We start from the raw sequence: 26,953 nt of genomic DNA, 5'->3' as shown, positions 1-26,953 counted from the left end.
GTAATCACAAGGAAATAGAGTGTGTGTACACTACAGACAGTGAGTGCACGCACGCGCACACACGTGCAGGAGCTAGCCTATGAACAGTGACTGAGTGAGTGTCCCTACTACAGTAAGTAAGTAGTAACTGTCAGGAAGTAGAATTTACAATAATCAATCAGTAATCAGAAGGAAATAGAGTGTGTGTACAGTACACAGACAGTGAGTGCACACACACACGCAGGAGCTAGTAGCCTATGAACAGTGACAGTGAGTGTCCTAGTACAGTTACAGTATATAACTATTCAGAAGGAAATAGAGTGTGTGTACTACACAGACAGTGAGTGCAAGCACACGCAGGAGCTAGCCTATGAACAGTGACAGTCAGTGAGTGTCCTAGTACAGTTACAGTATATAACTATTCAGAAGGAAATAGAGTGTGTGTACTACACAGACAGTGAGTGCAAGCACACGCAGGAGCTAGCCTATGAACAGTGACAGTCAGTGAGTGTCCTAGTACAGTTACAGTATATAACTATTCAGAAGGAAATAGAGTGTGTGTACACAGACAGTGAGTGCAAGCACACGCAGGAGCTAGCCTATGAACAGTGACAGTCAGTGAGTGTCCTAGTACAGTTACAGTATATAACTATTCAGAAGGAAATAGAGTGTGTGTACTACACAGACAGTGAGTGCAAGCACACGCAGGAGCTAGCCTATGAACAGTGACAGTCAGTGAGTGTCCTAGTACAGTTACAGTATATAACTATTCAGAAGGAAATAGAGTGTGTGTACACAGACAGTGAGTGCAAGCACACGCAGGAGCTAGCCTATGAACAGTGACAGTCAGTGAGTGTCCTAGTACAGTTACAGTATATAACTATTCAGAAGGAAATAGAGTGTGTGTACACAGACAGTGAGTGCAAGCACACGCAGGAGCTAGCCTATGAACAGTGACAGTCAGTGAGTGTCCTAGTACAGTTACAGTATATAACTATTCAGAAGGAAATAGAGTGTGTGTACACAGACAGTGAGTGCAAGCACACGCAGGAGCTAGCCTATGAACAGTGACAGTCAGTGAGTGTCCTAGTACAGTTACAGTATATAACTACAATACAAAATACAATCACTAAGTAGTAGAGGACAGCAGAAATACTGTCTAATACTATCTAATACTGTCTAAATACTAATGATAAATAAACTAACAGAGGACAGGAGGACAGCTGCCCACACAGGCAAGGCCCTGAGGCCTAAAGCTGTAAGCCTGCAGCAGCTGTCTGAGTCTCTCTCTATGTAACACAAAAGCTACTAACTAAAATACAATGTCTATCTAACTAACAACAATATAGGTGTGTATAGGAGGTGTATGTGAGCAAAAACGCTAGGTAAATGACCACAATAGAGCTCTTGCTAAGCCAAAGCACAAAGGAGCAACTCTCTCTCTATGCAAGTCTCAGGCAAGGACGGAGAAACGGAACATGGCGGCCGCTATTTATAGGGTAGGGGCTGGCCAGGGTCCCCCTCTGTGATTGGTTGCCGTCAGAGGGCCTGGGAGCCCTCTGATTGGCTCTAAGGACATCAATCTGGGCTATGACGCTATTCGAGCTCGGTATTCGAGCTCGAATAGCGCCGTTTGCTCGAATAGCTCGAATAGTGAATGGGCTATTCGCGTTTACTCGAATAGCCCATTCGAATAGCTGCAGCTATTCGGAGCTCGAATACCGAGCTCGAATAGCTGAAAAAGAGCTCGAATATTCGAGCTACTCGAATATTCGAGCTCTGCTGAGCACCACTGGTGTGTGTGTGTGTGCGTGTGTGTGTGTGTGTGTGTGTGTGTAACAGCTGCACATTGTATTGATACCAGTCACTGCATACCTGTTCACTGCACCTGTGTGACTGCACATTGTATTAGTCAAGTCAGTGCATATCTTTCACTTCATCCCCCCTAATATGGGCAAAACAGGCAGAGGATCTGTTCGAGGTCGTGCTGTCGTTATTTCGTGCGGCCCTGGACCAAAGTACAGTGTTCAGAAGGCGCGTGCCATCAACCAAGATTGTCAGGACGTAGTTGACTATATAACACAGAACACCTAATCTTCCTCAGCTTCTGCACGGCAGCGTGACATGTCTTCCTCCTCCTGCTCTGATTCTGGCACCCTTTTAACACTCAGTCGGCTGCCACCACCAAAGTGCCATAACCCCAGGGCTCAGCGGTGTGAATTTAGCATGCAATGTAATTTCTGCCCTTAAAACGCTGCTGTGCGTCAAATGCAGATTTTTCCCCGGGACTTTTGGCATGTGTCCAACCCGCCATGCAAAAACTCAGATGTTAGACCCCTTGAAACATCTTTTCCATCACTTTTGTGGCCAGCATAAATGTTTCTAGTTTTCAAAGTTTGCCTCCCCATTGAAGTCTATTGCGGTTCGAAAAGTTCGCACGAACCAAACTTTTTGCGGAAGTTCGCGTTCGAGGTTCGCGAACCAAAAATCGGAGGTTCAAGCCATCTCTACTGTCCATACATTTAAGAAGCAGATAATTTGGGTACCACACAGCGTCTGGTAATTTTGGCACAACCATTGACTGCAATGTTAATTGTGGCTATAGTGGCAGGCACTGGCAGACAATATGTAAATTGGGAATGGGCAATAGCCGGAGTCCAGAATACGTTAAGAAGGGATGGGTAGTGTTAGGTGTAGGGTTTACAGTAGAGGCTAGATTAGGAAGTAGCTAGGGATAAATAGCATAGTTAGGCTTCCAAATTATGCTAAAAACCTAAGTCGAATATTAGCTGTATTGCCGATATTTAACTAGTGGCTTCTCCCCACAACCAAATTACCCAGCGTATTATTCCCATGTCACATTCAAACATCTTTCATAATTCATTATGACCTTACATCAGGCTTTTTCAACCAGGGGTCCCTGGAACCCCAGGGTTCCTTGAGGACTCTGCAGGGGTTCCTTGGCATTTTCCCCCATCGTGGGGGAAGTATAATAGAGCATACTATAATAGGTGGTACTGTAACAAGAAGCACTAAATTGTGGGGTCAGGAGACAGTATAGTGAGTGGCAGTGTAATAAGGGGTAGTGAAATAAACAGCCACACATACTTTTAAAGACCATGCTTCCTCCAAAATAAATGCAGGGGTTCCTTGAGATCAAAAAGTTATTTGCAGGGGTTCCTTGAGATCAAAAAGTTATTTTCAGGGTTCCTCCAGGGTAGAAAGGTTGAGAAAGGCTGCCTTACATTAATGGAGATGGGGTGATGTCAGTGAATTTCTCTGTCATTATTGTGAAAATGAAGTTGTATAATAACCTCAAAACACAGAGGTCACCTTCCTGGTTCATAAATTATTGCAAACTACTATATTGGTAGTGTTGCTGTGTTAACTTAAAGTAAAATTTGACCTATTTTTAGCAATTTCATTCTGCCAGATTCTGAACCAAATAGCAACAGTTTGGTTTAGGTGTGTTTGTTTTTTTTAAATCATGGAGGGGGGCTGGTGGCAAATGTCAGTAGTAGCCCCTTGCACTCAAACTCAAACTACATCTAATCAAGAAATCAGGAAAACATGCTAGGGATAAAGGACATAACTTAGCAAAGCACTGAAATTTATTGGATATGTCGTGCACTCAGCTAGAGAAAGGCCAATCCTAGGATCAATATCCAATATGCAGCAATAAGTGCAGCTCCAGCACTGTGGGGAAGTAGGATATCTAGACAAACAAGGAGTGCTCTATAGTGCATTAAACAATGTATTCAACTGCACTTAAAAGAAATTCACTTACAAGATAGAAGTGTGATTAAAGCGTATTGCATAACCAAATGGTCAAGGATCCCCTTCCACCTCGGCCTCTCTCCCCTCAGGAGGAGAGGCAGGAACAGGCGTTGGTGTTTAATGGGTCATATTCTATTCATAGTCGGGTCCCGACTATGGTTGGGACTAGATTGTGAGCTCCTTCGAGGGACAGTTAGTGGCAAGACTATATATACTCTGTACAGCGCTTCGGAAGATGTCGGGCGTTATATAAATACTAAATAATAATAATAATAATTCTGAACATGCAGCACCTTTGTGAGTTTAAATCTGGTTACATGATATGATTATGTAATGGTTATGTGATGCACTTTAAGGTGCCTATTAACGGTACAATTTTTTCATCAGATGCAATCTTTCGACATACTTTTTGAATTGTACAGAAAACCCAGCGAAAATCTGTGTAAAATGATTCTTTGATTGGAATAGAAAATTGAATTGATCCGAAAGTTGGATTTTATGATCACATCTTAAAGGATACCCGAAGTGACATGTGACATAATGAGATAGACATGTGTGTGTACAGGGCCTAGCACACAAATACCGTATTTTCCGCCGTATAAGACGCACTTTTTCTCCTCCAAAAATGAGGAGAAAAAGTCCCTGCGTCTTATACGGCAAATGCAGGGTATCCCCGACTTACGAACACCCGCCGATACGAACCGCCGCTACGTCGGGGATTCCCTGCATGTAACTATCTGCTGTGTGGTCTGCGCTGCCCCTATGTGTTCCTGGTTCCCCGTGTGGTCCGCTGACTCGTGCCCCTGCCTGCTTGTGTCCGCTCCCGCAAATGTACTCTACCCTCCCCGCAATTATGCTCCAGCCCCCCCGCTCGTTTCAGCCACCCTCCCCACAATTATGCTCTAGCCCCCCTGCTCGTTTCTGCCACCCTCCCCGATTGCGTGTACGCTGCCCCCGATATCCAAATAGCCACCGCAGTCTTACTGTATCAGCGGCTCCCGGGATCGCAGCCCTGTGGTCTCCTGTCTCATCGCTCTAGTGATGGCTTCTGCTGATGACGCGCATTGCGGGAGCGGACACAAGCAGGCAGGGGCACGAGTCAGCGGACCACACGGGGGGAGCCAGGAACACATAGGGGCAGCACAATCACACAACACACAGGTAACGGGGACACATGAGGGACAGCTATGGACACATGGGGGGCACCTGAGGACACATGGGGGGCACCTGAGGACACATGGGGGGCACCTGAGGACACATAGGGGGCACCTGAGGACACATGGGGGACAGCTATGGACACATGGGGGGCACCTGAGGACACATGGGGGACATCTAGGGACACATGGGGGACAGCTAGGGACACATGGGGACAGCTATGGACATATGGGGGCACCTGAGGACACATGGGGGACAGCTAGGGACACATGGGGGACAGCTAGGGACACATGGGGACAGCTAGGGACACATGGGGACAGCTAGGGACACATGGGGGACAGCTAGCATGGGGGACAGCTAGGGACACATGGGGACACCTAAGGACACAAGGACCACACTGGGGACACCTAAGGACACAGGGGGACCACACTGGGGACCCCTGGGAACACCTGAGGGACACCTGAGGTCACATGGAGGACATTAATTGGGGGAGAACATCTACAAGACGCTCCAGTATATAGACACACCAGGTTTAGTACACATTTTTTTTCCCCTGGTATTTGCCCTCTAAACCTGGGTGCGTCTTATATTCCGGAGCGTCTTATACGGTAACTATGCTGTGTTCCTTTTTTTTCTTTCTCTGCCTGAGAGAGTTAAATATCAGGTAAGTAAGTGGCTGACTCAATCCTGACTCAGACAGGAAGTGACTACAGTGTGACCCTCACTGATAAGAAATTCCAACTATAAAACACTTTCCTGGCAGAAAATGGCTTCTGAGAGCAAGAAAGAGATAAAAAGGGGAATTTCTTATCAGCGAGGGTAAGACTGTAGTCACTTCCTGTCTGAGTCAGGACTGAGTCAGCCACTTACATACCTGATATTTAACTCTTTCAGGCAGAGAAAGAAAAAAAGGAACACAGCATAGTTCTTTGTGTGCTAGGCACTGCACATACACATGTCTATTTCATCATGTCACATGTCACTTCAGGTATCCTTTAACCCTCCTGGCGGTATAAAAAAATACGCCAGGAGGCAGCGCGGCAGTTTTTTTTTAAAAAAAATTTTTCTATATCATGTAGCGAGCCCAGGGCTCGCTACATGATAGCCGCTGCTCAGCGGCATCCCCCCGCCCTCTTCGATCGCCTTCGGCGATCTCCGATCAGGAAATCCCGTTCAAAGAACGGGATTTCCTGGAGGGCTTCCCCCGTCGCCATGGCGACGGGCGGGATGACGTCACCGACGTCACTGACGTCGGGACGTCATTGGGAGTCCCGGGCCGCCCCTCGGCGCTGCCTGGCACTGATTGGCCAGGCAGCGCACGGGGTCTGGGGGGGGGGCGCGCGCCGCACCGGATAGCGGCGATCGGGCGCGTGGCGGCGGCGATCGGGGTGCTGGCGCAGCTAGCAAAGTGCTAGCTGCGTCCAGCAAAAAAAAATGTAAACAAATCGGCCCAGCAGGGCCTGAGCGGCACCCTCCGGCGGCTTACATTCGGGGTTACCGCCAAGAAGGTTAAGAGAGAAAATGTCCTAATTGACCAGTTTATGGCAACTATTGACAATTACCTTCCGATTACTTATGATGGTAAAAAGTGCATCAAAAGATTGCATCTGATGACAAATTGTATCGTTAAGAGGCACCTTTACTTAAACTTCTATCTTGTAAGTAAATTTCTTTTAAATGCAGTTTAATACATTGTTTAATGCATTATAGAATGCTCCTTGCTTGTCTAGATTGCAGTGTTTTGCATTAAGCTGGCCCACCAACTGTCAAGGTATCCTCCTTGGAACCATCCCCTACACTATTCAATACCACCCAGCATGCAAGCAGACATTTAGGCATCATACCTTTCTGGGGGCATATTTAAAGTTCTTAAACTTTATTTAAAGGCAACATACATTTCATGCACCTACCAATTTAACTAGGGAGAAACAAACTGATGAACTGATAGACCGTTAATTACAAATGGGCTGCAATGGGTGCCTTTTTGGCATCTCTATGGTAAAATATTGCTAGGTAATGTTCAGCTATTACTAGATCCTGGAGAATAACGCTTGTTGATATATACAACGATTGTGAACTGTGCTTGATTGTACACTATTCTGTGTTTAATTGGAAATCCTAGGCAGCAATGAGCAAAATTGCCAATATTCATTTTGCATACATTTTTGCAAAAAAATATGTTAAATTCGATTTTTGAGTGAACATTCCATTAAAAATTAGTTTTGTTATTTTTGCGCTTTTTGTGAATTTTTGCGGTAAAAATATCAATCTTTTTGCATTTTCATGGTAAAAAATGTTGAGGTAAAAATATTATTTTTCTGTATTGGTCCATTTTTCACGATTTGCCACTGTAAAAATATTGATTATTCAAATTTACATTGTAAAAATATAGATTTTTTTTTTTGCATTTTCATGAAAAATACAAGGCTATAAAAATACAAGGCAATTTTTTCCAAAAATTCCTTGAAATCCAAAATAGATTTTTGATGCAAAATCGACTTTTGAGAGAATCCGCAAGCAACACTGATCATGGGGGTGTATACCCCAGTTTGGTCTTTTGTATACAATATCTTTTGGCTGTTCTACGCGTAATAAAACAGAATAACAAAACAAATGGTCTGCAATGGCTGCCTGGTTTCATGTAGTTTGTGAGTGGAAGGGATTAATACTGATATTTTGTTTGATTGGGCCATGGCCGCTAGCACCTACCTATATCTATTTAAGATCTCTTCAGGGATGATCACACCTCTATTTGTTGGTGGGTTAGTGGCAGAGATTTATTGGCAAAACTGCTTTATTAGTTGAGCTGCTGTCGAGATTCAGATTGAGGTTAAATCAGTTCTTGCTTATTCAAAACTAAATGCAGCAACTCAATTGAAAACTATTTGGGTGGATCTGTAGTGAATTGGACAACTGCTGCATTCCCACCCACCCATGTCCAGCAGTACAATTTGTGGTGCTTTCTGTGCCTCTCTAATGGTGAGCCTTTACAGGTAGAGATAGCCCGAACCTCCCGTTTTCGGTTCACAAACCGAGTTCACGACGAACCTCCGCAAACGTTTGTGAACATGCAAACTTTAGCGAACCGCAATAGACTTCAATTGGCAGGCGAACTTTGAAAACTAGAAAAATTTAGGCTGGCCACAAAAGTGATGGAAAAGATGTTTCAAGGGGTCTAACATCTGAGTTTTTGCATGGGGGAGTGGGATACATGCCAAAAATCTGGATTTGCTGCAAAGCAGCGTTTTAACGCCAGAAATCAGATTGCATGCTAAATTGGAGGCCTAAAGTGCTTTAAAACATCTTGCATACATCAATCAGGGAGTGTAATTAGAGTACTGCTTCACACTGACACACCATACTCACTGTGTAACGCACCGCAAACAGCTGTTTGCATAGTGACGGATGTGCTGGACTGGTGCGCACCATGGCAAGAGTGCAGGTGATAGTGGTTTTAAAGCCCATATGGTCACCAGGCTGAGGTAACTCAATGACAGAACAACAGTGACTGTCCAGCTGATCGAATTTGGTCTGTCCACAATGAAGCAACGACCTTATTATCTTGGGTGTGCCACCCTCCGAGACACTCATATAGCCGTCGGTCATTGCTTCATTATGATACGCAAGCCCCTGCACCGTGGCAAGGTAACGATCACAAAGGGGAATTGACACATGTACATGCCTTTTGTTTTGTTGTTGCAGCCACAGTGCAGCCAGAAAAATTAGGCAGGCATGTACACGCACCAGAAAAATTATTTTAGCAGCTGCTGCTAGCAGCGGCCTTAAAAATTCAGGAATCCACCTGGAGTCCTGGACCCTGTTGGTGGTGGCGGAGAAGGCAGTCAAGTGGCCTGCAGGCAGAGATGCTGTGTGGGGACCGATTTAGTCTTCGAGCGGGCGGTAGCCCTCCCGGATCCATGCCTCATTCATTTTGATAAAGGTGAGATACTGAACACTTTTGTGACTTAGGCGACTTCTCTTCTCAGTGACAATGCCTCCAGCTGCGCTGAAGGTCCTTTCTGACAGGACGCTTGAGGCAGGGCAAGACAGAAGTTGGATGGCAAATTGTGAAAGCTCTGGCCACAGGTCAAGCCTGCGCACCCAGTAGTCCAAGGGTTCATCGCTTCTCACAGTGTCTACATCCACACTTAAGGCCAGGTAGTCAGCTACCTGTCGGTCCAGGGATTGGTGGAGGGTGGATCCGGAAGTGCTAAGGTGAGGCATTGGACTAAAGAATGTCCGCATGTCCGACATCACCATGAGATCGCTGGAGCGTCCTGTCCTTGCCTGTGTGGACATGGGAGAAGGATTACTGACAGTGGTATCTTTATTCCGTTGTGCTGTGACATCACCTTTAAACGCATTGTAAAGCATAGTTGCCACCTTGTTCTGCACGTGCTGCATCCTTTCTGCCTTCTGGTGATTTGGAAACATCTCTGCCACTCTGTGCCTATACCGAGGGTCTAGTAGCGTGGCCACCCAGTACAGCTCATTCCCCTTGAGTTTTTTTTTTTATACGGGAGTCCCTCAACAGGCTGGACAGCATGAAAGATGCCATCTGCACAAAGTTTGATGCAGATGTACTATCCATCTCCTCTTGCTCTTCCTCAGTGATGTCAGCTAAGTTCTCCTCCTCCCCCAGCCATGAACAATACCACGGGAAAGTTGAGCAGCACAAGCCCCCTGTGACACCTCCTGCAGTTGTTCTTCCGGCTGATCCTCCTCCTCCAAAACAACACCTTCCTCATCATCTGACTCCTCTTCCTCACATGACTCTTCCTCCTCCTCCTCCTCCCCCCTCTGTGCTGCCGCAGGTGTTGAGGAAACATCTGCTTCTGCTGAGAATTGATCCCACAAATCTTCCTCCTGTTCCTGTTCACGCTCCTCCACAGCTTGATCCACCACTCTACGCATGGCACGCTCCAGGAAGAAGGCATATGGGATCAAGTCGCTGATGTCGCCTTCACTACGACTCACCAGGTTTGTCACCTACTCAAACCGCCGCATGAGCCTGCATGCATTTCGCATCAGTGTCCAGTACTTCGGCCAGAACATCCCCATCTACCCAGACTGTCCTTTGACTGTAGTTGTAGAGATACTGTTTAACGGCTTTCTCCTGTTGTAGCAGGCGAACATCAGGAGGGTCGAATTCCAGCAAGTCTGGCTATAGCAAATAAAGAGTCTCACCGGCAAGTTGTTTCTCTGCTGAATATTGGCAAAGCGTGCCATGGCCGTGGAAGATCACCTGAAATGCCCACACACCTTCCTGGACTGCTTTGGGACATCCTGTAAGCCTAGGTACTTTGACACAAATCTCTGAATTACGAGATTGAGCACGTGCCATGCAGGGTACGTGTCAACTTTCCCAAATTTAAAGCCGAAATGAGATTGCTGCCATTGTCACACACCACATTGTGATCTCCAGTTGGTGTGGGGTCAGCCACTGATCCACCTGTTTGTTCAGAGCAGCCAGGAGAGCTGCTCCAGTGTGACTCTCCACTTTGAGGAAAGACATGTCTAAGATGGCGTGACACCGTCGTACCTGGTATGCAGCATAGGCCCTGGGGAGCTGGGGCTGTGTAGCTGGAGAGGAGATCACCGCACATGTAGAGTTGAACTGCCACTCAGCCAAGGAGGAGGAGGACGACGACAGTAAAGAGGATGTAGCAGGAGGAGAGGAGGTGGCAGCAGGCCTGCCTGCAAGCCGTAGAGGTGTCACTAGGTCCACTGCACAGCCACGTACTCCCTGCTTGCCAGCGGTCACCAGGTTGACCCAATGGGCTGTGTAAGTAATGTACCTGCCCCGACCGTGCTTGGCAGACCAGGCTGTGTAAGTAATGTACCTGCCCTGACCGTGCTTGGCAGACCAGTAATCCGTGGTCAGATGGACCCTTGACCCAACGCTTTGTGCCAGAGATGACACCACTTGCCTCTTAACTTCATGGTACAGTTTGGGTATCACCTTTTTGGAGAAATAATTGCGGCCTGCCATCTTTTACTGCGGTGTCCCAATGGCCACAAATTTTCAGAAGGCCTCAGAGTCCACCAGCTGGTATGGTAACAGCTGGCGGGATAACAGTTCCACCAAGCCAACTGTCAGACGCCACGCAAGGGGGTGACTGGCAGACATTGGCTTCTTCCACTCAAAGATTTCCCTCATGGACACCTGGCTACTGCTGTGGGCAGAGGAGCAGGAGACGCTCAAGGTGAGATGCAGAGTGGAGGAGGTTGGCTGTGATTGTGAAGGTGCAAGGAAGAAAGCGGCTGAAGAAGATGATGCACCAGAAGGAGGAAGAGGAGAAGGTCTTTACTTTTGTGTGCTGCTTTTGCTCAGGTGGTCTTCCCATTGCAGTTTGTGAATTTTCAGCATGTGCCTTTATAAGGCAGTTGTCCCTACATGGGTGTTGGTCTTTCCACGGCTCAATTTTTGGTGGCAGAGGGTACAGATGGCATTGCTCTGATCTTTGGCATACACACTAAAAAGTTTCCACACCGCTGAGCCACCCTGGGGTGATGGCACTATGGTGGCATCAGCAGCTGACATTGAAGAGCATGTTGGCTGGCTGCAGAGCCGGGACAAGGTCCTCCAGCACCCAAGGCTGAGACAGCAAAGTGCGCCCCTCCATCCCTGCCTCCCCAGCCGTCACACACTGATTGCTATTAGACTAAGAGGCGCCACAAGGCCCACAACCTCCCCAACACCTTAATCTCTAGTTATCTGGCTTGCAGTCACTGCCATGTATCCACTTTTATTATTTCTTTCTGCTTCAAACACAATTAGGAATGACAGCTGAATGAATTCTGCGCCCCCTCCTACACTGCGCCCTGAGGCTGGAGCCTCTCCAGCCTATGCCTCGGCCCGGCCCTGGCTGGCTGTACATAGGTTGTGATACATGGCGCTGGACACTGCCACCAGCTGTTTCTGATGACGAGCTCCCCCTGCTTCTTTCAGCAACTCGTCTCCTCCTACTCCTCTCTGACTCCTCCTCGGAACTGTCCCCTTGGTCATCGTGTCTTTTGGGACCCCACGTGGCATCCATGGCAGTATCATCATCATAATCATCCTCCAAAGCTTCGCTTGTATCAGACACCTCCAAAACTGCACTAACAGCAGATACTTCATCATCATCATCCTCCTCACACCTTATGTCCATAGTGTCGCCTAACCCAGAAATATGAGGTGGTGTAACTTTCTTAGTGCCTTCATCTTATTGTAACAATAATGGCTGTGAATCAGTGATTTCCCCACCAAATAACTCCTGCGAAGTGTCAAATGTAGCGGATGTGGTACTTGGAGTAGCGCTGGTGGATGCTGAAGATGAGGTGTTCTGTGTTAAATAGTCAACCACGACCTGACAATCTTGGGAGTTGATGGGACGTGCCTTCTTCTGAGCACTGTACTTTGGGCCAGGGCCGCACAAAATCACGTCAGCATGACCTCGAACCGACCTGCTGGGTGGCCTGCCTCTGGGTCTGCCCCTACCTTGGCCTCTACCTGTTTTGTCCATATCGGGGGAATTAAGTGAAAGGTATGCACTGACTTGACTAATACAATGTGCAGTCACACCGGTGCAGTGAGAGGTAGCAGTGACTGGTATTACAATACAATGTGCAGCTGTCACACAGGTGCAGTTAACAGGTATGCACAGACTGGTATACTAAACAGTGTGCGGTCACACAGGTGCAGTGAACAGGTATACAGGGACTGGTATTACAATACAGTGTGCAGCTGTCACACAAGTGCAGTTAAAAGGTATGCACAAACTGGTATACTAAACATGTATAACAATGAAAAATAGAGGCGCCAAATCAGAAAAAATGGGTTAAAAACCGTCTAAAAAGAGGGGGTGGGTGGAGCCGCTCCCCTCGGTAAATGACCAGGCCAAATCCAGCCGTAAATATTGCAGGAAATATTTATTCACAAAACAATTTGTCTCCAAATACAGTGCAACGCGTTTCACGGGCAAGACTCCCGCTTCATCAGGCAATAGAAATAGGAGAACACAAATGTGGGTCAGCATAGAGCCTGAGCGCCTCTGTAGCCAGCTTGCAGTCACACAGGTGCAGTGAACAGGTATGCAGGGATTGGTATTACAAATATGCACCTGTCACACACAGGTACCGTGAACAGGTGCAATGACTGGTGGTATATTACACTGCTTGCCCTCACATAGGTGCACTGAACAGGTTACAGGTATGCACCAGAGCCATTTTGTGGATAGATCAAAATCTAATCATTGTAAGGTGAAAGGGGTTTATGGCTGCGGTGGCTGTATACGGGTAAGTATATTACATTACCATCTGGAAAATCTTTTTGTTTCAACATTTTGCAAATTGCAACACCATTTTGGTAGTATATATCATGCTCTGTGATTGTGGAGCATTTTATGTTGGAAAAACAAAAAGGAATTTGAGCTAAAGAATCTCAGAACATCTGGCAGATGTGACAGCAAAAAGAACCAAAATCCCTGATAGCAAATCATCTGATATAAAAACATGGATGCGATTTGTCCGGTGTTTCTTTCTTTGTGCTGGACCGTATACATCCCAATCCAAGAGGTGGGGATCCTGACATCACTCTGCTTTGCAGTGAGATGAGACGGATCTACCAACTCAATGCAACAACCCCTCCAGGCCTGAATGACCAATTCAACTATGAAGTTTTTCTTCCATAGCGGGTCCCTCTTTTGTTTTTTTGTTTTTTGTTTTTGTTTTGTTCCTGTTTTGCTCTTTGGGGGTTCCCGCTTTTAGATGCACATTTTGGTGTGTTTTCCTTTTCCTCCCCCCTGGGGGTGGGGACATGTGTTCTCAGCCTTTGCAAAAGGTTGCCCGCAACAGTCTGTTCTTTTTGCAATATCAATATGTTGATTGGTGGGTCGGTCCGTCCTTTTGATGGAGGGGCGGGCACACTTTTCAATATAATCCTTAGTGTTCTACCTTGAGAGCACATAACTAATGAATTGAACAAATATTTATTATTATTATATTTTTTTATTTTTATGTATGGGTTTTTTTTTCCTTTTTGGAGCATTCCCCCCCTTTTTACAGGCATTAAAGGCTCCTTTATTAAAAATGGTTATAACATCCGGTCAGCTTTATGCTGACCCTTTTGTCTCTACATTTTTGTGTTCTTTGGTACACTTTTTTGAATTTTTTGGTTTGGCCTGCAGTTAACATTAAGCCCACAAGATGGCGTTGGGCGGCGCTGGCATCCGTCTGGGAAAATTAGCTCTATATGGCGTCCCCTTGCTCCCTGCACAGGTGGTTGCTGGGTGTGGGTGACGTCACCTGGGGGGCGGGGCCCGGATGGACATGCGGCGCCGCTGCGGCGCACTTTTTTGAGTATTTAATTGGGGAAATATAGGGGATTTTACAAGATGGCTGCTCTGAAGACGCCGTGCATACGGCGAAATTAGTCAGCCTTTTGGACTCCGGTTACTGCCGCCCTCCCCACTCCCATACACAGGATTTTAAGCCGCTCATACTGCTACCTACATGGAAAACTTTTTTGCAATGAAGTGAAGCTGTCCTTGCTGGACTCAGGATCTATCTACAACTTTAACCTTTTGAGGACCACAGTGTTAAACCCCCCTAAAGATCAAGACATTTTTGATTAACTTGGCCACTGCAGCTTTAAGGCCAAGCTGCAGGGCGGCACAACACAGCACAAAAGTGATTCTTCCCCCCTTTTCTCCCCACCAACAGAGCTCTCTGTTGGTGGGGTCTGATCGCCCCCCAATGTTTGTTTGTTTATGTGTGTTTGTTTATTTGATTTTTTGTCAAATATTTCGGGTTTTTTTAATTAGTTGTAACCCCCCCTCCCTCCCTCCCTCCCCCCGCTAGCCAATCCCCGTGATCAGCTGTCATAGGCTTCAGCCTATGACAGCCGATCACCTCTGCTGCTCAGGAGGGGACAGCCGTGTCACACGGCTGTCCCCAGTAAATAGTAAATAGATGGCGATTGCGCGTGATCTCCTGCAAAACACAGCCCCAGGACTTTACGCCAATTGGCGTTAGGCGGTCCTGGGGCTGCCGCCGCGGCCACGCCCATTGGCATGACGCTGGCGGCAACAGGTTAAAACATAATATGGACAGTCCTATGCTATAAACGCTACAGGCCTGCTGGAGTGAAACGAAGCTGACCATTTGATCTACTGCTACCCTGTGATTGCAACCAGCTTCACACTAAGGACGAATAGGTGAGACCTTTCCTTGTTTCTTACACTACAAACATGCATATTTAACTTAACCAGACAATGTGATTCCCATGTGAAAATGATTTGCGACTGCGATTTGACCGCTTGAAAAACTATGCTTTTGAACTGATTGGATGTCTGGCTAAAAAGTTTGGGGCAGATTGGCTGCAATTGGGCGATAGTGGAGATCTAAAAATTGATGTTTAACCTCTTGCTGCCCACGTCACGCCAATTAGCGTGGCCGCGGCGGCAGCCCCAGGACCCCCTAACGCCGATTGGCGTAAAGTCCTGGGGCTCTGTTTTGCAGGATCTCCTGCTTGGGGGGCGGAGCTCCACCCCGCCTTCAGTCTCCGAGCGGCTATTGCCGCTCGGGAGACTGTTAGACGCCGTGATTGCCGTCTATTTACACGTACAGCGATGCGATCGGCAGCAGCGCTGTACTGGGTACAGCCGTGTCACACGGCTGTCCCCCTGGGGGACAAGAGAGCGATCGGCTCTCATAGGAAGAAGCCTATGACAGCCGATCGCCGTAATTGGCTGGCTGTGGGGAGGGAGGGAGGGAGGGTACATTATAGAAGAAACAGGGTTTTTTTTAATAAAAACAGGAACAACAATATTTATAAAAAAAATCAAACATGGGGGGAGCGATCAGACCACACCAACAGAAAGCTCTGTTGGTGTGGAGAAAAGGGGGGGGGGGGGGAATCAATTCTGTGCTGTGTTGTGCGGCCCTGCAGCTTGGCCTTAAAGCTGCAGTGGCCAATTTTACCAAAAATTGCCTGGTCACTAGGGGGGTTTAGCCCTGCAGTCCTCAAGAGGTTAAGTGGATATATGAAGGTTTTGGGACCCGTCTGCAGGGTCAGTCCTTTGCAAGGCTTGTACTGGACTTTCCTTCTGAAGGTTCTTCAGCTGGTTTCCGTGAAACCCAACTGTTGTGTCTACAGTGAACCATAGACATAGGAACTGATATGCTTCACTCGTTTCATTATGAATACTTTTTCAAGTTTTCAAGTTCTGTTTTTTTGAGCAGCTGTTTTCGGACTCCCTCTGTACCAACTGGGGACGCCCAGTAGAGGATAGGGATAGGGGGTGTAAGGGCAGGTAGTTATTCCATCTCCGGAGTATCCTAAGCCATCTTTATGGGAGGGTTTGCTTTTTGTTGTTTCTTTTAAAGGGGTGGTTTGTGGGCTTTTTGGTGGGGATGTATGTCTATTGAGATAAGCACTACTATTTTTAGTTTTTTTTCTAATAAATAGATCTTTTGATATTTTGAATTATATTTTTTGTCTGGGTGATATATTTGCTAATATTACCACCTAGGGGATAAGTGCCTAAAGGTACTCTGTTGCATTTCCATCCATCTACAGGTATGCACTGCAGTGATTGGAAATACAAATGTGCACCTGTCACGCACACACACACACAGGTACCGTGAACAGGTGCAATGACTGTCGATATTAACAATGCATGCGCTCACGTAGGTAGGTAGGTAGGTGCACTGAACAGTGAACAGGTGCAGTAATTGGGATTACAAATGTGCCACTGCCTGTCACACACACACACAGGTACCCTGAACAGGTGTAATGACTGGTGGTATTAACAATGCGTGAGCTCACATAGGTATAGGTAGGTAGGTAGGTGCACTGAACAGTGAACAGGTGCAGTGATTGGGATTACAAATGTGCAGCTGCCTGTCACACACACGGGTAGTCACTGAATGTGCTGGGCCTGGCAGTGGCACAGTATGAATTACCAAGGCAACACAAGTGTCTGTGGGACACGAACAAAAAAAAATGATAACTGGAACAAGATTAGCTCTCAAAAGAGCTGTTGAAGGGTGCTTTTTTAGCAATAAGAACCAGCAAGGAGCAAGCTAACAAGCCTACAAGAGCCTAACTAAGCTTTCCCTATAGCTCTCTCTGCTGCAGCAGCTCTCCCTTCTCTAATTACTGCAGGCACACGAGTGAGTCCAATGCCTGACGCTGCCTGCCTTTTATAAGGGGGAAGGGGGGCTCCAGGAGGGAGTGTAGCCTGATTGGCTACAATGTGCTTGCTGACTGTGATGTAGCGGGTCAAAGCTGACCCTAATGATGCACTATGGGGGTGAATCGAACTTCCGGAAAAGTTTGCGGTTCTCCGCAATCGCGAACCCCGGAAGTTCGCCGTTTCCCGTTCGCCGGCGAACAGTTTGGGCCATCTCTATTTACAGAAAAACAAGGACTTTGATTTGGCTTCCTGTTGCTTTATAAGCATCAAGCTGTCAGGAGCTGTATTTACTTTTGAGGATTGAATATAAAGCTAAGGGTTTTGTTTCCAGCCAGGCTGCCACCATTTTACTTTCTAAGGACTAGGGCTTAGCTTCAAATGTTGCTATTTGGAGTTTTTATTTATGATAATGGGAGTTTTTGGTTTGGGAGCTTCCTATTTATGTGAAAAAATCCTTCTTTAGCCAAATTTTAGGTTGAGGCCTAGCCACCAGAATCCTAGATGGCTGCAAGAGTTCCATTTGATGTCACTGACCAGATATGGATGTGGGCATTTCTGTGTCAGTTTAGTGGCGGGTGAGTGACAGGTCATGTGGCATTTATCAGGAGCTCATTTATCAAGATTTTGCAAGCAGAGTACTATGGGTCACAGCATAAGACCCTCATTCCATTGATTAGGTTTAGATTAAATTAGGTTTACAATAACTACAGCAGGACGCTTGTATTTACCTTTTTTTTTTTAAATGTTTAGTTTAAAACAACTTTTATTTCTATCTTGTGTTTAAATAAAGATTTATTTTCAAGGTTTTTTTTTTTTACTTTTGGTGGGAAAGTGTAATGGCTACTAATGTATACTTTAGCTTCCTTGTTATAAAAGAGATTCTCTAGATTCTATCATCATAAGTCTAATTATCCAAAAAAGATGGCACTTTCAACAAATCAATTTATTATCCAATTTAGACCAATCATAAACCAATGTTTCAAGATCACACATGGTCTCTTCAGCAAGGCAAAGAGCTAAAGGGCATTAATTTATAATGACAGTATACATTCTCTGCAATGCTCCTCTTTCAAGCATCTGCTGATGAAATAACCTCTTGAGAGAGGCGCATCGATGTTTAGCGAGTGTGTAGTCAAACATGTTAGCCCTCACACAGGGCATTGCTAGTGTCATTATACAGGGAGTGCAGAATTATTAGGCAAGTTGTATTTTTGAGGAATAATTTTATTATTGAACAACAACCATGTTCTCAATGAACCCCAAAAACTCATTAATATCAAAGCTGAATATTTTTGAAAGTAGTTTTTAGTTTGTTTTTAGTTTTAGCTATTTTAGGGGAATATCTGGGTGTGCAGGTGACTATTACTGTGCATAATTATTAGGCAACTTAACAAAAAACAAATATATACCCATTTCAATTATTTATTTTTACCAGTGAAACCAATATAACATCTCAACATTCACAAATATACATTTCTGACATTCAAAAACAAAACAAAAACAAATCAGTGACGAATATAGCCACCTTTCTTTGCAAAGACACTCAAAAGCCTGCCATCCATGGATTCTGTCAGTGTTTTGATCTGTTCACCATCAACATTGCGTGCAGCAGCAACCACAGCCTCCCAGACACTGTTCAGAGAGGTGTACTGTTTTCCCTCCTTGTAAATCTCACATTTTATGATGGACCACAGGTTCTCAATGGGGTTCAGATCAGGTGAACAAGGAGGCCATGTCATTAGTTTTTCTTCTTTTATACCCTTTCTTGCCAGCCATGCTGTGTAGTACTTGGACGTGTGTGATGGAGCATTGTCCTGCATGAAAATCATGTTTTTCTTGAAGGATGCAGACTTCTTCCTGTACCACTGCTTGAAGAAGGTGTCTTCCAGAAACTGGCAGTAGGACTGGGAGTTGAGCTTGACTCCATCCTCAACCCAAAAAGGCCCCACAAGCTTATCTTTGATGATACCAGCCCAAACCAGTACTCCACCTCCACCTTGCTGGCGTCTGAGTCGGACTGGAGCTCTCTGCCCTTTAAAAAACCAGCCACTGGCCCATCCAGACTCACTCTCATTTCATCAGTCCATAAAACCTTAGAAAAATCAGTCTTGAGATATTTCTTGGCCCAGTCTTGACGTTGCCGCTTGTGTGTCTTGTTCAGTGGTGGTCGTCTTTCAGCCTTTCTTACCTTGGCCATGTCTCTGAGTATTGCACACCTTGTGCTTTTGGGCACTCCAGTGATGTTGCAGCTCTGAAATATGGCCAAACTGGTGGCAAGTGGCATCTTGGCAGCTGCACGCTTGACTTTTCTCAGTTCATGGGCAGTTATTTTGCGCCTTGGTTTTTCCACATGCTTCTTGCGACCCTGTTGACTATTTTGAATGAAACGCTTGATTGTTCGATGATCACGCTTCAGAAGCTTTGCAATTTAAAGAGTGCTGCATCCCTCTGCAAGATATCTCACTATTTTTGACTTTTCTGAGCTTGTCAAGTCCTTCTTTTGACCCATTTTGCCAAAGGAAAGGAAGTTGCCTAATAATTATGCACACCTGATATATGGTGTTGATGTCATTAGACCACACCCCTTCTCTTTACAGAGATGCACATCACCTAATATGCTTAATTGGTAGTAGGCTTTCGAGCCTATACAGCTTGGAGTAAGACAACATGCATAAAGAGGATGATGTGGTCAAAATACTCATTTGCCTAATAATTCTGCAGTGTAGGTTAATGTGTCAAGCCCATCGCCTTCATAAAGACACTTTGTGTGGTCCTGAAACATTTGTTCATGATTTATGATAGATTTAATAGATTTGTTCCAGATTTTTGGATAATATGATTATTAAATGGTGGTGTCATTGACCTTATTCAGCAATTTACACTTCAGATTCTATTGACTTTACCCCAAGGAATGCGAGAGAACTGCTATCTAATTTTCTATCACCCCACCCCTTGAAGTATCCTTTCTCCAATATTGGTCTTTTCTTCAGCTTTATACACCTCCAAGAATGCTGTAGGCATGAAAAAATAGGACTGTATGTTGAGGTCAATTAACACATAAATGCAATGTACCAAGGTCTTCTTGGAAAGCATGGAAAGCTATCAACTAACCTCATTGGTCTTTCTACTACCTGTCAAAGAGGTAGGATGAATAGACATCCATAGAAAAGCGTCTTTTTTACTCCTACCACCAGCGTGAGCATCCTGGGGGTACATAAGGATGGAGAAAAGGCTAATGTTGGTGAAAAGATACTTCGAGAGGGTCGGAGAGGAGGGTAGATAATTATATATCAGCTCTTTTAAGTTAGCCAATAAACGGTATCATTCTGATTCAACACTTCTTGCTTTTATTGATGGCTAACATGGTACAATACTCTATTGCTACTAAAAGCTTAAGAGGATCTTTAGCAAAAATCACATCCATGTTTTTTTAAATCCATATTGATCTTAGTTTTTTAAGTCGAATTCAGTGTACATTGTTTACAGTGTGCATCTAAATAAAAACTAGGATACTGACATATGAGGGAGATTTTAGAAAATGCATACTTGTCTGCAACAAATCTTTCTTTCTTCCTAGCTCCACATTACACCTGCTGTTTATGTGGCCATCTTGGATTGCTACTTGGCCCCACCTACTTCCCTATGTGACCATGGACTTAGCTGCTACTCTAACCTATGTGACTGGTATAGAGAGTTAGGTGTAAGTGCCCAACAGCTCACCAGCCTAAAACGAACACTTTATGTGTTGTGATTATTATTATCATTATTATTATTATTATTGTTATTATGGAGGTTGAAATGTTGCCAAAGTCATTTTGCCAAAGCCTTTTAAGAAATCCAGCCTTGATCGTGTGCTAAACTTTCTCTCTTTAGGTGTTTACTTGTGACTACTAAGCTTTTAGTCATCCTACTGTATGTATAGTTTACCATAATCCAGGCAAGGACTGAATATTTTGGTCTTCTAATAGAAAATGATTTTTAATCAATTTAAGCTAGGTTTGCCCAAATTGTAGCATTGGAAACCCTTTCTAAAGCTGAAGTGACAATGAACAACACCAGAATACTGGCAGTTGTGCTCTGTGGATATTATATCTTGAATACATTTGCATATATAGTTCAGCTATTTAGCCTTAATTAATAGAATACAGTGACTGAAAATATAAGTGATGTTATTTTGTATTATATCGTCTTGTTTTGCAGGTATACACTATATTTGACCATCACAACGTTCTTCTTTCCTTTACCCTTAATAGTGGCATGCTACATTTTAATTCTGTGTTACACCTGGGAGATGTATCATCAAAATAAAATTGCAGGACGGTAAGAGAAAAAAACAAAAACAAAATTGTTTGCTGGTTACACTAATTGCCTATGTTTTTCAGGTCTAGAGAAAGCCTCCATACCACACATGGGATGGAAGGGGATTTTAGTGTAAGATGAGGCTTGATTGAAGCTTTCCTCAGAGGCTTATGTCTTCTCTTTGGGTCTTAATGACAGAATCAATACCAGTTGCGTAATAATAGCCCTCCCTACCCCCACCATCGTGGGGATTCTGGGGGCTATGGGGCCCAACTCCTTTGGTAACTGAGCAGCAGCAATGGAGCGAAATTTCTATGCTTCCAGTGGCAGAACAAGTTCTCACATCTCTCTTTACTGCAGCCGTGGCCCATCCAGCCTATCGCCTTGCTTCTCCCAATACACGTCACATGATGTGCACAGACTGGAGGCTGTATGTCGTGGACCTGCATTGAAGAAAGGATTGAGGACCTGTCTTGCCAACGTAAACAGAAGAAGTATCACGCTTTGCTGCCGCTGCTCTGCTATATCTTAGGGGTAATGCACACAGACTACCTACCCGTCCAGCAGGATATTGCTGGGGGGGGGGGCTGCTTATTCCCCTGCCTACTGCTACTGTTAATATTACAGATTACAAAGATTAGATGCTGGTGGATAGTAGAAGTTAGGCGCAGTCTAAACATTAGATGCCCTTTCAGCTGAGGTAGATAATTGCAGTACTCCTAAAAGTAACCAATATGAATAGTAAGTGGCGTAGTCTAGGAGCTATGGGCCCTTTGTGCTCCCCAAGCACTCTATACATAACAATTAATATGATGCACCAAAATCTGCCAAGGGACAACCACAGTGTCTGAAGTGCAAGAAGGGGATGGGGAACAGTTTGTTAATGAATAGCACTATTCAAACCATCTATAGAAGTGGTTATTACCAGCAGAGGACCAATAAAGAGTTAATAATGCAGTTGAGGGAGGGTCCCTCTAGCTATGCCACTGTGAATAGTATAATGCAGGATTGACATGGATGTGAGAAATGGTAGAATTTCACATAGCTAGGGCTATAAGGCAGAGAAAAGTAGCATTACATGGTGAAGAATAATAGCATTGCATAGGATTGATGGTGAAGGGGGCTAGACAATAGAAGCAGAATGTACAGTATACAAGCTTGGGAAAACAATAGCAACAGGAAGGGCTGGTGCACACCAAAACCCGCTAGCAGATCCGCAAAATGCTAGCAGATTTTGAAACGCTTTTTCTTCTTTTTCTGTAGCGTTTCAGCTAGCGTTTTGCGGTTTTGTCTAGCGGTTTTGGTGTAGTAGATTTCCTGTATTGTTACAGTAAAGCTGTTACTGAACAACTTCTGTAACAAAAACCGCCTGGCAAACCGCTCTGAAGTGCCGTTTTTCAGAGCGGTTTGCGTTTTTCCTATACTTAACATTGAGGCAGAAACGCATCCGCAATCCAAAAAATGCCTCACCCAGGCATTTCTCGTTTCTGCAAAACGCCTCCCACTCTGGTGTGCACCACCCCATTGAGATACATTGACCAAGCAGATCCGCAGCCGCAAGCGGATCTGAAAACGCCCAAAAAGCCGCTCGGTGTGCACCAGCCCGAACACAGGATTTTTGCCTGTAGTGATGAACAGCAATCATTCAAGCTTCAGTTCAGCTGAGAGAGAAAAGTAGGTGAAAAATTGCAAACATTATACAATTTTTAAGCAAAACCAATCCTTCAAATCTTGCTTTCACAGAAGTATTCTCTTTTTATCAGAAAATAATAGCATTAATCTCTTTTATCAGAAAATTGTACTGCACCTAAATACATTCACACAAGAGGGAAGACATACAAACTACACATCTACAGTAGCCTTGTAATCTAGGAAATAAATGCAGAAAAGCCTTTTTTGTGTTGCTCATATTAATACAGGCAGAAGGCTATGGCCAGTTTTTCAGTCTTTACTTGGCAAATACATGTATGAAGAAGCTGACAGGTAAAGAATCTACAGTATTAGTACCAGAGCCGGAGTAAGGCTGAATGGGGCCCTAAGCGGACTTACAGATTGGATCCGCCGCCCCCCCCCCCCCCCCCCGACATGCAGCCAACCGAGGAGCCAGCATCTCACCTATTATCAGCCGCTCCCTGGCTGCAGCCCCTCCATGCCTCAACTCCTCTCCGAACTCTGCTGACGTAGCAGCAGTACGTCATCCAGCCCAGATGAATGAGGGAGCAAGCAGCGGCCGTTGCTATGGTGATGTGGCCACATGTGAGCCCCGCTCTCTTCAGCCCAGCCTGTGCAGTCAGACGTAGACTGATGATGTCAGCAGCGTGACACACGCTGTTGACATCAGTCTACGTCTGACTGCACAGACTGGGCTGGAGTGAGCAGAGCTGGCACGCGGCCACATCACCATAGCAATGGCCGCTGCTTGCTCGCTCATTCGTCTGGGCTGGATGACGTGCTGCTGCTTCGTCAGCAGAGTGCGGAGAGGAGTTGAGGCACGGAGGGGCTCCAGCCAGGGAGCGGCTGATAGAATGTAAGATGCTGGCTCCTCGGTTGGCTGATGGGGCTCTTAGACTCTTACTGGGGCCCCAAGCTAATGCTTGATTTGCCTGGTCGGTAATCCGGCCCTGATTAATACTGATAAATCTGGCCCACCACACAATGAATATGGTAAATAACTCAGATGTGAAATCCATATGGAAAGCTTGGTTTACTGCTGAATTCTGGAAACTATGTATTATTGTCCTTGCCTAGAATGTTCTTTTGTTTTTCCCCCTTCATGGTGTCTTGAGATGAGAATTTTTATAGGGTAATCTCATTTAGGAAACAAAAAAATATAGAAAAAAAAGGCCTTTTCCCCTCTGTGTTTTATCCATTAGCATTGCTCATCCTTGTGTTTACACAGGGTCCTTATACTTAAAATATTTGTAAGCAGAGCAGGTTAATCCACAAGGCATCCTCAGCAGGTACCTAGGGCCTAATGGGTGTCAAGGCGCCCAAGTGCCACCTCCTCCAAGCCATCTCCCACTTCAGACTGCCAAAAGCTGGAGCTACCGCTACTAGCTTGACTAAGGCACCATTTCAGCTCAATCCACCCCTGTTTATGGGTCCTATCTTTTACAGTGACAAAGTTTTAAATGTTTGGCCAAATAAAACAATAGCAGGCTCAGTTCACTAAGCTCAGTATGAGACGGGACATGTAGACACAGCCACACCACAGCAAACAACCAACTCAATATTTCAGTCATTCTATATTAGGCTGTTACAACCATAGGCCAGTTTTCAAATACTTTTAAAGATTATGAGACTGAGTTGCTAATGCTGCAGTCAGTGAGCTATTATTTGGTGTGATGAGAGCCCCACTTGAACTATATACTAGGAAAGAAGCGTCTTTGAACATGTTTGCAGGGGTGCATGTGGCTCAGTAATGTTACAACACAGGTTTATTAAATATTTACTAGCTATATCCAAAGCCAGATTTATACTTTTTGTGCTCCTAGGACAAGTATGTGGTGGTGGCTCCCCATTCCATCTGCACCTCCCTCTTCCATGTGCATCACCACATACTGTAGCCCCTTCATTTCTCCCAAAACATGAAGACTATCACTTTCAGACAGCCCTCTGAAGAAATTCCTTAGATTCACACAAAGGCTAGTGACACTATGGTGTCTGATTACGGACACAGTGGAAAGGGTAAGTCTGGAGATCAGATGATTGGATCTGTCTGAAATCAGCAGGAAATATCGACAAATGTATGGGCACCTTCATTATTATAAACACCAAGAACTATCAGAAATTGTTCATTTGATTTATGCAAGTATCCTAAAGTAAAATAAAATCTTGAAAAAAGTACAGGGCAAGGGGATATAGATCAGTGCTGATTAGTAGTCAGTACATGTAGATGTTGCAGGGCTTAATGGCTCAGTCAGTTCAAATAAAAACAATTGTTCTCAGCCTAATTGAACTTCTTAAGGTAGCCATACACTGGTCGATTTGCCATCAGATTCGACCAACAGATAGATCCCTCTCTGATCGAATCTGATCGTATGGCTGCCTTTACTGCAAACAGATTGTGAATCGATTTCAGCCTGAAACCGATTCACCATCTGCTGAGCTGCCGCTGTCGCCTGTTGCCTGTCCCCCCGCACACATTACCTGAAGCCTGGTCCCGGGCATCTTCTCTGCATCACGGCATCCGCGTATAACTTTCTGTCACTCCAGTGACAGCGGAAGTTCAAATAGAGCGCCCTCTATTTGTACTTCCGCTGTCACTGCAGTGACACAGGAAGTTATACACGGATGCCAGATGCCGTGATGCGGAGAAGATGCCAGCCGGGAGCCGGGAGGTGATGCGGAGAAGATGCCGGGAGCCAGCTTCAGGTAATGTATACCTGCGTCAATCGTACGCCGCTAGTGATGCGCTCCCTACCCGCGGGCGATTGACGGTGATTTCACGCACGGAGCGATCGACGGGACCGATCTATTTCGGGATGAAATCGATCGAAATGTAGCGTTTAGCGTGAACGATTTGACAGCAGATTCGATCCCAGTGATTGAATCTGCTGTCGATCGGCGGGTAATCGGCCTAGTGTATGGCCAGCTTAATTTTCTCCAGCTACTTGATTACGTTAGAAGCTTTGGTTACTAAACTGCTGTGCATGTGTGTAAACATCCTGGGATACCGTTTGGTTTTAAAATAGGTTTGTACAAGTGTTAAAACTGTAACTGTTTCTGACTTTCTGTAACTTTGAGTTATTCTCCCCCATCCCCCAAACACACACTGAGCAGGAATGATAAGGAACAGGCACACCTGCCCACTGAACATCAGTGATGGACAGGTGTGGTGACTGCACTTTGGCTGGGTGGATAATACACAGCATGTTGCTGTATTTTTTGTATCTATAATACTCACTAACACCAATGATAATACATGGGGGAAAGTGTTGCATTTTATATGTGGGGTGATTGCTGTGTGTCATATGTGGGATAACTATTGCATTTCAAATGTGTGCTGGCAGTATGGGGGGAGGGGGTGTTATTCACAATGTTTGCTTCAAGAAGCAAAGAGTCTAGAATGGGCCTGAATTCAGGCATATCAAAATTCTTTGTGGCTGGGAGCACACTTGGCAGTGCAGTAAACCATGTGTTTTCTGCACAGGGCATTTTTGATTTTTTTTGGCTGCGTTTTTGGTGTGGTTTTGTATGCATTCGCGATTGTGTTTAGCATTTGAATGTTACGTTTTTCATGTGTTTTTTTGTGCATTTCGCATTTGCATTTTTATTAATTTCGCTAATAAATGTAGTAAAATACAGTAACCTGTTTAAAAAAAAACACATGTAAAAATGCATTCTTCTGCATCTCCATTGAGATACATTATGTGCATTTTACATGTGTTTTTGAAAATGATGCAGCACGTTGCAAACTGCACAAATATGCGTTTTTTCATGCGGCTGATAGACTTACATTAGCGGCAAAAATGCTAACATGTTCCTAGTCTGTCTGCTTACTATCTTCAGGCATCACTTTCTTGTCGCCTTAATGGATGGATCAATAGTTTATGTCTGTT

At 45.1% G+C, this 26,953-nt stretch overlaps 1 protein-coding gene across 1 annotated transcript in view; it reads left to right on the top strand.

The window, feature by feature from the left end:
- The window catches only part of MCHR2 (melanin concentrating hormone receptor 2), a 223,971-nt gene that overhangs the window by 157,170 nt on the left and 39,848 nt on the right, over positions 1 to 26,953 (top strand). Inside the window, exon 5 of the mRNA XM_068279420.1 lies at positions 21,294 to 21,413. Within this exon, the coding sequence (XP_068135521.1) occupies positions 21,294 to 21,413 (120 nt within the window). The remainder of the gene's footprint in view (positions 1 to 21,293; positions 21,414 to 26,953) is intronic.

Source organism: Hyperolius riggenbachi, chromosome 4 (genome assembly GCF_040937935.1).
Source record: "Hyperolius riggenbachi isolate aHypRig1 chromosome 4, aHypRig1.pri, whole genome shotgun sequence".
Taxonomy (NCBI): Eukaryota; Metazoa; Chordata; class Amphibia; order Anura; family Hyperoliidae; genus Hyperolius; species Hyperolius riggenbachi.
Note: the sequence above shows the minus strand (reverse complement) of the source record. Positions and strands in the feature narration are given on the sequence as shown.